The 14,592-nt window shown below is 39.2% G+C and overlaps 1 protein-coding gene across 7 annotated transcripts in view; it reads left to right on the plus strand.

Moving 5' to 3' along the window:
* LOC144308047 (uncharacterized) overlaps positions 1-14,592 on the plus strand; it is a 404,506-nt gene that overhangs the window by 246,320 nt on the left and 143,594 nt on the right. For all 7 annotated transcript variants that reach the window (XM_077888199.1, XM_077888194.1, XM_077888198.1 and 4 more), the window contains one exon: positions 11,812-11,902. In XM_077888199.1, the coding sequence (XP_077744325.1) occupies positions 11,812-11,902 (91 nt within the window). The remainder of the gene's footprint in view (positions 1-11,811; positions 11,903-14,592) is intronic.

Genomic DNA, 14,592 nt, shown 5'->3' on the forward strand with positions numbered 1-14,592 from the left:
GACCTATCGAGTATAGAAAGAGCTAGATTGAAGTCACCAAGTATAAGTGTATTATTATCTAAGTATTTCTTCACTTTGGTTAATAATTGATTTATATATTTGGCAGCTCCCACATTCAGGGCATATATATTGAGGATTGTTAAGTCCTCTTGTTGAATAGATCCTTTAAGTATGATATAGTGTCCCTCTTCATCTCTCACTACAGTCTTTGGGGTAAATTTTAGTTTATCTGATATAAGGATGGCTACCCCTGCTTTCTTTTGAGGACCATTCGAATGGTAAATGGTTCTCCAACCTTTTATTTTCAGGCTGTAGGTGTCCTTCTGTCTAAAATGAGTCTCTTGTAGACAGCAAATAGATGGGTCCTGCTTTTTTATCCAGTCTGAAACCCTGCACCTTTTGATGGGGTCATTAAGCCCGTTCACATTCAGAGTTACTATTGAGAGATATGAGTTTAGTGTCATCATGATATCTATTCAGTCCTTGTTTTTGTGGATTGTTCCACTGAACTTCTTCTTAAAGGGGAATTTTAAGAGTCCCCCTTAAAATTTCTTGCAGAGCTGGTTTGGAGGTCACATATTCTTTTAGTTGCTGCCTGTCTTGGAAGCTCTTTATCTCTCCTTCCATTTTGAATGAGAGCCTTGCTGGATAAAGTATTCTTGGTTGCATGTTCTTCTCATTTAGGACCCTGAATATATCCTGCCAGCCCTTTCTGGCCTGCCAGGTCTCTGTGGAGAGGTCTGCTGTTACCCTAATACTCCTCCCCATAAAAGTCAGGGATTTCTTGTCTCTTGCTGCTTTAAGGATCTTCTCTTTATCTTTGGAATTTGCAAGCTTCACTATTAAATGTCGAGGTGTTGAACGGTTTTTATTGATTTTAGGCGGGGATCTCTCTATTTCCTGGATCTGAATGCCTGTTTCCCTTCCCAGATTAGGAAAGTTTTCAGCTAGAATTTGTTCAAATACATATTCTGGCCCTCTGTCCCTTTCGGCGCCCTCGGGAACACCAATTAAACGTAGGTTTTTCTTCCTCAGGCTGTCGTTTATTTCCCTTAATCTATCTTCATGGTCTTTTAATTGTTTGTCTCTTTTTTCCTCAGTTTCCCTCTTTGCTATCAACTTGTCTTCTATGTCACTCACTCGTTCTTCCACCTCGTTAACCCTCGTCGTTAGGACTTCTAGTTTGGATTGCATCTCATTCAATTGATTTTTAATTTCTGCCTGATTAGCTCTAAATTCTGCAGTCATGAAGTCTCTTGAGTCCTTTATGCTTTTTTCTAGAGCAACCAGTAGCTGTATAATAGTGCTTCTGAATTGGCTTCCTGACATTGAATTGTAATCCAGATTTTGTAACTCTGTGGGAGAGAGGACTGTTTCTGATTCTTTCTTTTGAGGTGAGGCTTTCCTTCTAGTCATTTTGCTCAGTGCAGAGTGGCCAAAAGCAAGTTGTATTGGGAAAAGGAGAAAAAGAGAGGAGAGAAAGAAGGAAAGAAAAGAGAAAGAGAAAAAAAAGGAAGAAAAAAAACGAAAAAGAAAAAAAAAGGGAAGAAGAAGAGAAAGAAAAAGAAAGGAGAAAAAAAAGGGGGTGGGGGAAGGAAACAAATCAAAAAGCAAAACAAAACAAAAACAAAAACAAAAACAAACAAAAAAAGAACCACCGGGGAGTATCTTCTGATTCTGTGTTCTTTAAGTCCCTTGGCTTCTCCTGGAATTTGTCCGTCTAGCTGGTGTTCTGGGGGAGGGGCCTGTTGTGCTGATTTTCAGGTGTTAGCAGTTGGGGGAGCTGCTGTGCCCCTGCCTGGTGCAGGGCTCAGTGGGGGTTGTTTACCCCGTGAGGCCGCAGGAGGAACAGCCCCAGTGGCGGGGCCAGCTCTGGAAACCTGGATTCAGCCCCCGCAGGAACTCCGGGGGTCTCCGTCTGTAGGGCCTGGAGGCTCCGGGGCGGGGCCGCTGATCTGCTCAGCTCCGGGCAGGAGCGTCCTTGCTGTCCTGGGCCCTCCCGGCCTCTGCCTGTCCCGGGGGAGGCCGGATCCTGGGCTGTGTCCCGGCGCCCTGTGCTCCGGAGCCTGCGCTGTTGGATTCGCGCTCCCGGGCCGCGCAGCCCCCTCCGCGGAGCCGCCGCCCGAGCCCCTCCGAGCTGCTCCGGGTCCCGCCGGGTCCCGCCGTGCGCGCTGCAGCCCTTAGGGAGCTCGGCGCACTCTCCCGGGCGCGCAGGTGTCTGTTACTGTCCCAGGGAACCCGAGGGCATCCTCACCCTCCTGTGTCCTGTTCCAACTCCCTGCGGGCCCCTTTCCGCCCGGGAAGGTCGGTGCAGCTCCTGCTCCTCCGGGACGGGGCTCTCCTGTCCTGGGGACACTCGCCCCGGCCTCAGCCCGGCTCCTCGCGGGGCCCCTCCCCCTTGGAGGCCTTTGTTTCTTTATTTCTTTTTCCCCGTCTTCCTACCTTGATACATGCGCGAACTCTTCTCACTGTAGCATTCCAGCTGGTCTCTCTTTAAATCTCAGGCCGAATTCATAGATTTTCAGGATAATTTGAAGGTTTTCTAGGTAGTTTGGTGGAGACAGGTGATTTGGGGACCCTACTCTTCCGCCATCTTGCCCCTCCCCCCTCTCTCATCCTTTAAACTGTACCTAAATTGAGTGAGATTGTATTCTTCCATGGTTTGCTTTGTTTGGTCAATATTATGCTATTACATAGCAAGAATCCATTCATTTTCACACCACATTGCTTCATTCTGTGAGCATTCCACAATTTACTGATCCATTCTACTGCTGATAGACTTTTGGGTTGTTCCCAGACTTTTTGCTATGATAAATAATGCTGCATAATATTATTATATACTTTCTGCTGTATATATGCATATTTAGAGGAAGAAAATGTATTGAGTCCTAAGGTATGCACAGCTTCAATTTTATTAGATGATGCCAAATTGTTTCCTACAGTGTTGTAACAATTTGCACTCTCACTATAGTGTAGAAAAGTTATAATTTCTTTATATCCTCACTAACAGTTGATGTTGTTAGACTTTTTAATTTTGGCCAATCCAGAGACTGTTAACTAGCATCTCATTGTGGTTTTAGTTTGCATTTATCTAACTACTAATGACCTTGAGTACCATTTCAATACGTTGACTGACATTTGTATTTTATCTGTGAAATGCATTTCTTTTGAAAACTATTCAATTAGGTTGTTTCCTTTTCCTAATTTATATGTAAAAATTATTTATTAAGATTTTACTTATTTATTTATTTGGGGGGGGCAGAGGTAGAGAATCTCAGGCAGACTCTGCACTCACAGGGGTTGATCCCATGACCCTGAGATCATGATCTGAGCCGAAATTAAGAGTTAGACTGACTAAGCCACCCAGGTGCCCCTGTGTAAAATCTATTTTATAGCAATTCTTTGCTAGTTGTATGTTTTACCAATATCTTTTCCAATTTGTGGCTTTTCATTTTCGTGATATGATCAATATGATAAAATTAATTAGTTTTTCCCTTATAATTTTGCTATCTTTGTCTTATAATAGAAGTATCAATATTGATATTATGAAGAGGGGACCCCTGGGTGGCTCAGTGGTTTAGTGCCTGCCTTTGGCCCAGGGCATGATCCTGGAGTCCCGGGATCAAGTCCCACATCAGGCTCTCTACATGGACCCTGCTTCTCCCTCTCCCTGTGTCTCTGCCTCTCTCTCTGTGTGTGTGTGTGTGTGTGTGTCTCATGAATAAATAAAATCCTTATTTTATTTTTTTAAATAAAATATTTTTAAAAAGATATTATGAATATATGTTCCTATATTATCTTCTAAGGTTTCTAAATGTCATTCACATTTGAACGATTAATAGCTAGAGTAAATATTGTCTATTTTTATTATCTACGTGACTGTCATACACTTATAGTTGTTAAATGATGTGTGTAGATCATATATGGAAACAAGAATTAGGTGCTCCCCTTCTAAGAATTTGGAAATTAAAATGCCCTATAATATCAATATAGCATATTAAAGTGTAGATTTTCAAAATCACTTCAAAGAGATAAAATGGTTCCTCATCCAAAAAGACTTGACCATTGTTCAAGTAATGTATGACTGTATAATAAATGGTCCAAAAACTTTTAAGGCTTAAAACAACAATTTATTACTATCTCTCAAGGTTTCATAGGCTGAGTGGGTTCATCTGGATTTTCTTGTTTAAGATCTCTGAAAGTGTTATATGGAAGCTGAGGCTTGAGTTACCTGAGGACTCAGTTGTCTCAGACTTCCAAGATGGCTTGCTTACATGAACAGCATTTGATATTGGCTATTGGATACTGGATGGGAACTCACCTGGAATGGTCAACTAGAGGACCTACACATGGCCTCTCCCTGAAGCTTGGTCTTCTTCCACTTTGGTGCCTGGGTTATGAGAAGGTGTGTCCCAACAGTGAGCATTCCAAGATAACAGGGAAGATGCTGCTGCAAGGATTCTTATGACATAGGCTTAGAAATCATCTTATGTCACTTCTGTTGCATTTTACTGGTTACACATGGCCAGTTCAGTGTCAGTGTGAAAGAAGACTTCTCTAGGGTGTGAATAGTAGAAAGTATCATTCATTGGGCAGCTGTCTTTGAAGATTAACTACAAGAGCCATGTCAAAGAATTACCAGTATTAATATTTGCAGAGTGCTATGTCATCTTCTAATTCAAGTAATAAATAAGATTAGATACACTGAAAAACCTCTCAATATAAAACACCTAGGATTTGTGGATATAATGTGTTTTTAAAGGCAAAGTTGAACTGGCCATGTACTGAGAGAAATTTTCAGAAACCCAAAACAAGAGCACATGAATCCAGAGTAAAATTCAAATGCTAAAGATAGGAGCTACTCTAGAATATCCTTTAATCCCCGAGATTAATGGCTTCCATTTTAATGGCAACATGGGCTGGGACAAAGGAGGAGGGAGAATAAGATAGAAAGCCTAGAGCCCAGGCAAGGTAGATGGTCTATGTGGAGACCCTCTGTATAAGCCATACAAAAGGAGAGATAGCACAGAAGCATTGCCTATCTAAAACTTGACTTTAAATGGAGCATTATCTGAGAATTTGTAACCAGAGGAAAATATCATATAGGCTTGTGATCCCTACTCTATAATCCAAACACCTCAAGCCGAGAATTAATTTAAAGTTGTTCTGAATTGGTGACTTCAAGTATCTATGGTGGAAGCAATTCTAGTCTGCTTGGGGGAAATGAATTTCAACACACACCTCAAAGTTTTCCTTTAGCTAAAGTTTAATAGATATAATGATTTACAAACACAAATCACAAAGCATATGACAAAACAAGGTATGCATAAGTAAGAGTTGGGAGAAGCAATGAATAATAGAATAAGACACTCAAACACTTCAGATATTAGAATTTTCAGACTTAGAATAGATGTATTAATTATGTTTAACAATTGTAGAAATAAGAAGTCAGTAAGAAATAAGTAACTCAAAAAGAACCAAATAGAATATCAGGAAATTAAAATTATAATAATCTACACTTAAAAGTCAATGAGTTCTTTAGATATCATATTAAATATAACTTATGAGATAACTAATGAACTGGAGGATAAATCAGAAGTGCTATCTAGAAAATAGCACATAGAAACAAAGAATTTGAAAACATAAAAGAGAAGAAATGTGGAAGATAGAGAACATCTAACACATGTCAAGTAGGAGCTTCAAAGAAATAATAGATTTCAGGAGCAGTGATTTTTGAAAAGACAATGGCTAGAATTTTTCTGAATTGATGAAAAACTCGAATCATCAGAATCAGAAATTCTGGTGAAATCCAAGAATAAATGGAAAAATTACCATACCTAAATAAAGTGTACTTAAAGTGAAACTAAAAACACTAAAGAGTAAGGAAAAAACCCTGAGATCAGTCAGAAATCAATTTTAAAAATACTACGTGACAGCAATTAGATGGACAGCTGAATTTTTAGCAATAATAAAAGGAAAAGAAGACAATGAAATGAATTATTCAGTAAACTGAGGGAATATAATGTCAACCTAGAATTACATACCTGCAAGTTCTTTAAAAAATGAGTAAAATAAATATATTTCCAGACAAACAAAACTGAGAACATTTACTAATAATGAAACATCCAGAAAGGAATAAAAGAAAATTAAAAGTTGGCATGAAAGAATATTTTAGGAAAAAGGAAAATGACTCCAGAAGGAAGGTATAAGATGCAAGAAAAAGTAGTGAACAGATAGGTAAATGTGGACAAATAATAAAATCCTACTCAAGAGAGCCAGGAATAGTTCCCAAATCAATCTGATTAAAGCTATACTATGATACCACATTAGGATAGAGCAAAAAGAAAAATCAAGGAAGACGAAGATAAGCAGAGAAAATAACAGAGAGAGTAGAAGGCCAGAAGGTCATCCTGACAAGTTTTTAAATGCAAAAAAAAAAAAAATAGATGAATATCTTCAACTGGAGAATCAGAGGTGTTCCCTCTCCATCTCCTTCTCCCTGCCCCCAACTCCAGTTCTCCAAGAGCAAGATGCTGGGATTAGTTCACTTTATATGGGAACATTAAAAGACAATTTAACTGTTGCCTTTAAGAACATAAAGTCCATTTTCTAAAATATGCCAAACCAGCATATCTCGATTTCCTTTCAGGACAACCATGTAGGGGCCATGGGTCTAGGATATATAAATGTTGGAAATTTTTGCCAAATGGCTGACTGTAGGACCAGACAAAGAAGAAATGGGTGGAATCTCCATCAACAAAGATTTTTAAAGAACATGTTGGTTTGTCATAAACCCACTTCCAGGCTTATTCATCTATGGCACATGATATTATTTGAAAATTTAGAAGATGTATATCCAAGCGCTAGCATCCCTACTTACTAGCTCTACAATCTTAGACAAATTATTAATTAATTAATAGTTTCCTTTCAGTAAAATGGGAGACAATTTCACCTTCCATGTTCACCACCTCTGGTTATAGCAAGGATCCAGTGACATGGGTTACAGGGCTATATAAACTTCAAGGACTCCAATAAATGTAAGTTGTTACTCTAGAATAAATGCTTTCATTATCACAATCACATGAAGCTATTTATGTAATAGCCTCCTTAATCATTTCCTTAATTCTAAGGAGAGGATTATAATTTGTATTCAGCATTTCACATTGACTTAGGAAAATAGAAAAAGAGAGAAATGTATTTTTCAATGATGATGAATAGTATATACAAAATATATGTGGATGAAGAAAACAAGATCCTATTATTTTTCAGATGGGCAATTATTATATGAGCTTCTGGAAAGAAAACCTAATTCAAATTTTAAGTTACTAACTTTAATAATAAAACATGTTTAATAGTCATGCCAAATGACTTGCATAGATTGCTAAATATGGATGGTGGAGAATTCAATTGACATAAAGGAAAGGTCTTCTTGTCAGAGAAAAATTTTTAAAGGGACCTAAGGATAATTTAATGTAACCATAAGACTGACTCTGGAAAATACTGAGTTGTGTTTGCTTCTTGACCAGCACACCAAGAAATGTAATCAACTCAAGAGATTGAAACAATTGAGTAACCATTCATATTTCTCCTTTTAAAGAAAACTATTTTTGTTATGGATTGTAATGTCTTGAAGATAAGGCCAGATAATACTGCAAAACTAAATCAGTTTTAGGTAAATATAAGACAAATCTAGTTGTACAGGCTTCCATCATATAATTAGAAAATAAGCTTTTATATTTATTTATAGGTTACCATAAAGAAAAGATGAATCCAATTCTCAATGTCATGTATACAAAGTCACACTGATACAGATAAGAATGAAAATGAAATATGAATAATGGATGATGAATCATTTTCTTGGGTCTCCAGAAGCCACTTAAAAATTAAAATGAAAGGATGCCATGATTAATCTTTTGTTACATAAGGGCATTGAAAACAATTTTACTGTGAACTTCAGACCCCTTGATTCTGTTATGTTAAATAGACTCATTATCCCCAGGGGTTTATTTTTTCACCACAGAGTCCCAGTTCTTTGTACCAGAATTGCACACTCCTTACTTTCCAGTTCTGTCTGTCAGTATATTCTCTTCCCAGCATCTTCTCATCAAGAATTTATGGGGCCTTTGGGCACTCTCTTTTCCCTGTATGTCCCTCCAGATTTCCTCTCCACCCTTCATCCTGCTCTACCCTCTGGAGGCTGACATCAACGGATTGCACAAATGAGCTGTATTGACATCTGGCTTTCAGTTTATTCCAGCCAATAGGAGGGACCAGCAGGAGATCAGAGTTGGGAGGGAAAGAGAAGTTGGAATATTTATTTCATCAGCTCCCTTCCAGCTGGGCAGAAATTTGGTAGTGGTTTTGTTCTTCTGTTGAAAGCCAAATTCAAAGAGACAGAAAATAGATTGGTGGTTTTTAGAAATTTGAAGGAGAGGAAAATGGGGAGTGATTGCTAACGGATATGAGATTTTGACGGGTGATAAAAAATGTTCTTGAGTTTGGTTGTGGTGGTCACAAAACTTTGCAAAGACCATTTAATTGTGCATATTAAAAGGATGAATCTTATGATGTGAGAATTATATCTCAATTTTAAAATGGATATAAAATATACAGGGGCACCTGGGTGGCTCATTTGGTTAAGTGTCTGACTCTTGATTTTTGGCTTAGGTTGTGAGCTTGGAGTTGTGAGATTGAGCCCTGAGTTGGGCTCTGCACCTAGCATAAAGCCTTCTTAAGAATCACTCTCTTTCTCTCTTCCTCTGCCCTTCCCTTTTCCATGCTCTCTCTCAAAAAAAGTGGCGGGGGGGACACCTGGGTGGCTCAGCTAGTTAAGCTTCCAACTCTTGATTTTGGCTGAGGTCACAATCTCAGGGTCATGAAATCGAGCCCTGCATCCATGCCCAGCATGGAGCCTGCTTGAGATTCTCTCTCTCTCTCCTCTCCTACTCCTCTACTTGCTTGCTCTCTCTCTCCCTCCCTTTCTCCAGAAAAAAAGAAAGAACATATACAGTGGACTATTATTCAGCCATAAAAAAGAATGAAATCTTACCATTTGTGACAACATGGATGGACATTATACCACATGAAGTAAGTCATACAGAGAAGGACAAATACTGATCTAACTTATATATGGAATTAAAAAAAAAAGTTCATAGATACAGAGAACAGATTGGTGGTTGCCAGAGGCAAGGGTAGGGAGTGGGCAAAATGGGTTGAAGGGAGTCAAAAGATACAAACTCCCACTTTTAAAATAAATAAGTCATGGGGATGTAATATACAACATGGTGACTATTCTTAATAATACTATATTGCATATTTGAAAGTTGCTAGGGGAGTAGATCTTAAAAAGTTCTTACCACAAGAAAGAAATTCTTTATAACTATGTATGGTGACAGATGTTAACTAGACTTATCGTAAACATTCCTCAACATATACAAATACTGAATCATTATGTTGAACATCTGAAATTAATACAATATTATATGTCACACCTCAATTTAAAAAATGGATAGACATTTCAAATTAAACTTTTGTAACACAAAGCAGAATATATTGATAAAGAAGAAAGGAAAGAAACACCAAAAACTGAAATCATAACACAAAAATACAAACCAAGAAAAATGAACCATTTAAATCAATTAAAATAAATAGGAAGAAAGGCCACGGTTCCTTTCCAGTTGTAAGAGAGCAACTGCAAACAATTGCTTACAACTACAGCTTACAATTTACAACTACAGCTCTTTCCAGTTTCCAGTAATGGCTCTACTCTTGAACCTACAGGCCTAGGATAGTAACAGCTCCCTGCTGTTGTTGGCTCTTGGGGGTTTTCCCTAGTTGGCTTCCTTTAATCCTGACCACAACAGACCTTTGTAAATGGTCCTTTTAGCAAACCCTTTTCATTTAATCCATTCAAGTACACCCTCTCTTCCCATACAAAGCTAGGACTTCTTCCCATGCAAGCCGCCATTGCCCATGAGATCATACCCAAACTCTTCTCTCTGACGTTTAACTCTCTTTCACCCTCCTGATTTGCAAGCTGTGATTCGACATTATTTTTTCTTCTTCCATATCACCTGTAGCACATTTTCTATGCTCTATCATGACTTTTCACTTTGTTTTAAATTCATATATAATTATTTAGTTAAGGGTAAGACATATTTCACCTAAAGATGACACAGAAATCCATTCTTCATACTTCTCATAGCTTGTAGTCCAGGAAAAGGCACCAACAGGGAGCTGGATTTGAAATTTTAGTTCATTATTTCTTGATTTGCTTCTTCTCCTTTCAAGCCTTTCTTATTTACTTTGAATCTTAACCCATGCTTTCATTCCTATTTTTCTCCTGGATCCAGTTCTTATAACCCTTTATAAAGCCATAAGTTATATAAGTTACTGGTGACAAATCAGAAGACTCTGAGTTTATGGGTCTGAATGTCTTTTGCTCTCTCAATGTAACAGTCTGAATTTTGTACCTTTCAGGGCACAATACAAAGTTCATCTTAAAATTGTTTTGGCTGATCAAAGAAAGGAGGTCTGTTTACGTAGAAAGTGTTATCATATTTACTTAAACTAAATGCCATTGTTAGTTTTTTATTGTATTTTTTAAAAAATCAAGCGAAGGATGCTCAGGGGTCATGTAGTACCCAAGGCTGTTGGTCCAGGGAGGATAAATAAAGATGAGCCTGGGGTGGATTTTTACAGCCAGATTCCTCTTTGGCTTTATACTTCAATCTATTACAGCAATGTCTCCTTTTATACCCCGAAAGGCCAGCTTGGGTTCTTTAAGACATGGCCAGAACACATCCCACAGATGATAGAGGAGGGGAGGACTTCTTTACTGACAGTAGAAGAGTCCAATTTTATTTTCCTGGTAATAAACTTAAGAGGCACTATATGTATCAACTTTAGAGGGGAGTGAAAGGAGTGAGGGGTAACTCAGCCCCATGGAGTCTGGGGAGGGGGTGGCTTAGATTGGGCATTCTGGAGCCACCCCAGTTATGGAGGGCATGGCATTTATTTCTGGTGTCATCTCTGCAACATGCTGTAGTAGAATGAGCATTGAACTCTGGAGTTGAACAGCTCTGTGTTTGGATTCTGGTCCTATCATTTCCTAGGACCAGGCATGCTGGACCGAACCAGTAATGGAACACGGTTCCTAGAGGGATTCTAGTTTTGATGACTTTGAAATCATTTATTCATTCAACAAGCATTCTTTTGAGTGTCTACTATGGTCCAGGCCCTATTCCGGGCATGGGAGATATTAAAAATGGAAGCAATATGAAGTTCCTAACCTCCCAGAATTTATCATGACTTTGCAGACTGGCCTCCTCTCCAGCCATCAATTGACCCTAAACGGGCTAGATGGCACATTGCCCCTCCTGTGTCCATAGGCAATCATGCAAAATGCACTAATTAAATATCTCCATAATGACTCTGTGCTTCAGGAATGGCCTGGTGCCAATGCCTTGAAAAGACTGCTCCAAATGCCGCTCTTGTCCTGAAGCTAATGGATAAAGTGACCACAGCATACGCCTGGAATTGATTGTTTTCTTTAGATTTAATCAAGCACTTCTCCCCTCCGCCCCCCGAAAATGTTAATGCTTTCTTTCTACTATAGCCACCATACCTTAACATAAAAAGATTAAATTTCCCCTCTGACTTTTAATTATCCCCTGACAGCTTTGGGAAATGGCACGGGTAACAAATCAGAAATGCCAGTTGGCTTTGGAATGCATCCTGCGTGCTTTTGAAACAGATTTTCTGAGTTATGTTTTGAACAAATGTTAACGTTAATTTGTGTTTCCTTAACAGACACCAACAGATGAGCAGGAAAGGGAAAGAGGTCCTTCATGAATGTGGTGATGTGACGGGAGAACTTTCAAGGATTAACAAAACCATGAAGGTAATTGGCCAGCAGAAAAGGGAGAGCTCATGTAATATTTCTTAAGAATGTCTTTCCAGGTGATATATGCTAAGCTGGACATCAGACATTTCCCAGTTAGGGTCCATTCCATCTATAGCAGTGCTTCTCTAAGTATCTTTGGGAAAAGACTTGTTTGTTTGTTTGTTTGTTTGTTTAAGAAAATTACCAGTCTAAAATGCTAACTCTCAATTTCTGTACCTTATTTTTTCTATCACAAACCAGTAATGAACAATTAGCACTGGTCCATGAAGCATACTTTGAGTAGCCCTGTTCCATGTAAATAATAGTTACCACTTTTCAAGGAGCAGATATTATGCCAACTATATTACAAATGTTATAATTTCATCTTCACAACAATCCTGTGAGGTAACTCTTCTTTCCTGTTATACAGATTTTTTAAAAATGAGGTTTAGAGAGTTCAGGTAATAATCTGAAAGTCACAAAATCAGTCAGTGGTGGAATGTTTCTTTCTGACTCAAATTTATCTGTCACCATCTTTTCTTAAGGATCAGCAAGTAACAAGTTGAGTAGTTTGTAATGTGCAGGGTTATTGACAGAAGAATGACATCAAGGAGAATCAGATCTGATAGTCCAAGGTCATAAATTAACACTGGAAGCAAAAGACCAGGAGAACCAAGTCAGGCCTGAGTCAGGTACTAGGTAATTAAAGATAGGAATGGTTGAAACTGGGTTGGTTGCTGGACTATCAAGTGTTCCTTATAAGCAGATACCCCAGTAAAAAAAAATTGAATAAAAGGTTTTGCTTTGGTTAAGCATTTTTTTTCTAAAGCAACCAAAGATATTTTTATTAACAGCTGTCACTTGATTCTTCCATCACCTTCCAGTGTACCATCTGAGTCTCACTATAACTCAGTGGTCTTAATCCTTTTAAGGTGATAGGGTTATCAATACCTATCCATAAAGCTTTACTGTACATGGCAAAGAGAGAACACATCCTTTGTTATAGTGTCAGGCTCAATTGGAGGGTCTTTATCTTGAGAGAGACTAAATGACCATGGGACCATCCAGGGTCATCAAATTCAAGGACGTGTCTCTTCTTTATCAAAACACCCTCTTCAAAGGGAAGCACATCCGATAAGATTGACAGAACTGGGGGGGGTAGATCAGTCCCTAAGGCTGGGAGGTGGGCACAGGATGATATTACTAAGCCATTTACAGGAACAGAAGCCTTCACCAGGGAATTAGCTCCTAGGGGGATGCATAGGAAACAGTGTGGCAACTTAGGGCTGGATCAGTCACCTGGGAGCAGGGGACATTAAAGCTAATAATGGAAACTACATTGGAAGCTAAAGTAGGAGGAAGAAATGCAAGGTGGAAAATGATACAGGAGAAACTGGCGGGGGTGTGTGTGGCAGGAATGCACTGTCAAGGCAGAGATGCAAGGCAAAAGGGAAAAGCCAAGAAAAAAGAGTCTCTGAGCAGGGGGAGGTGGTAGGTCAATTGGAGTAGATGAGGCCAAAGCATGTCCCAGCCTCAGGGTTTGGCCCAAGGTCGAATAAGTATGATATCCAATTTGTAGAAAATACAGGAAAACACACACTACAAGAAATCAGTCACTCGCATTCCCACAACCTAGAGATGATCATTTCAGTATGTTTCATATGCATGATTTGACTTTGAGAGTCAGCAAATCCCAACCACACTGGTTTCCTGTGTTCCGAGTAGTGTATGTGTGTGTTGGAAAGAGGGAGAGATATTGAGGCCAGGACTCTGAAAATAGGGGCAGCTAATCCAGTTCTGAAAAATAGTGATAATGTTGCGGATGGCCAAAGCATCATGGGATTTCTGACCCAGAGAGAACTTGAAGATCATCCAGTTGGTGGTTTTAAAAATCTGTTCTTCAGAACTGTGTAGGTTTGTTGCAGATGCCTCCGAGGCTAGCTGGCCATGGAGTGGGGGAGGGTTGAGTGTACAACAGAATGATCAGGCTTATAGGTCTCCTGACCTGTCTTCAACCCAGGGGCTCTGCTTTATCTCATGTATATATTCCTTTCTGAGTAAGATCTCATTTGAAGAAAGAAGTCTACTGCTTTTAAAAGAGGAAAACAAAAATGATTGAAAGTCATTGCTCTAATGCCCAATCATGTTACACATAAAGAAATGGAAATCTCCAGAGATGAAAGGACATTTAGAAGATCCCATGGCTAGGTATGGTGGTTACCAGGAGTGCTCTTGATTCCCTAGGCCTTTTCTGACATTCTCCCTCAAATAAGCTGTGTCCTTTTGTGTCCTTCTTTAGAATAAGCCTCCTCTTCCTCAGAAAATATCTGGTCTTGGCTCAGGATTATACAGCCATGGGGTCATCTGCCACCTCTGTTGTCCCGGGTCTGAGAGGTTGCTCTGGGTATAGGATTTCGGGTGCTAAAATTGGAAGAGGCCCAGACCAAGCAGGACACTCTCTCAGGAAGCCCCAAGGCCCGGATCTTTCCTTATTAAGTACCCAGGATTCCTAACTAAGTTTCCATCTCAGTTTAGATTCTCAGAGTCCTTCAACCTTTGAATCCTAATCTTTGAGCCTGGCCTCCTCATTTTTGCTTCTTGACGCCATTGTTTCTGATTAATAACCTGTGCAGAAGCATTCCATCTGTTTGCTTCTTTCCACCATGGAGAGCACCCTCTATCTAGCCTTCATTTTTTTCCCCCTCTGA

This window comes from Canis aureus, chromosome X (assembly GCF_053574225.1).
Source record: "Canis aureus isolate CA01 chromosome X, VMU_Caureus_v.1.0, whole genome shotgun sequence".
Taxonomy (NCBI): Eukaryota; Metazoa; Chordata; class Mammalia; order Carnivora; family Canidae; genus Canis; species Canis aureus.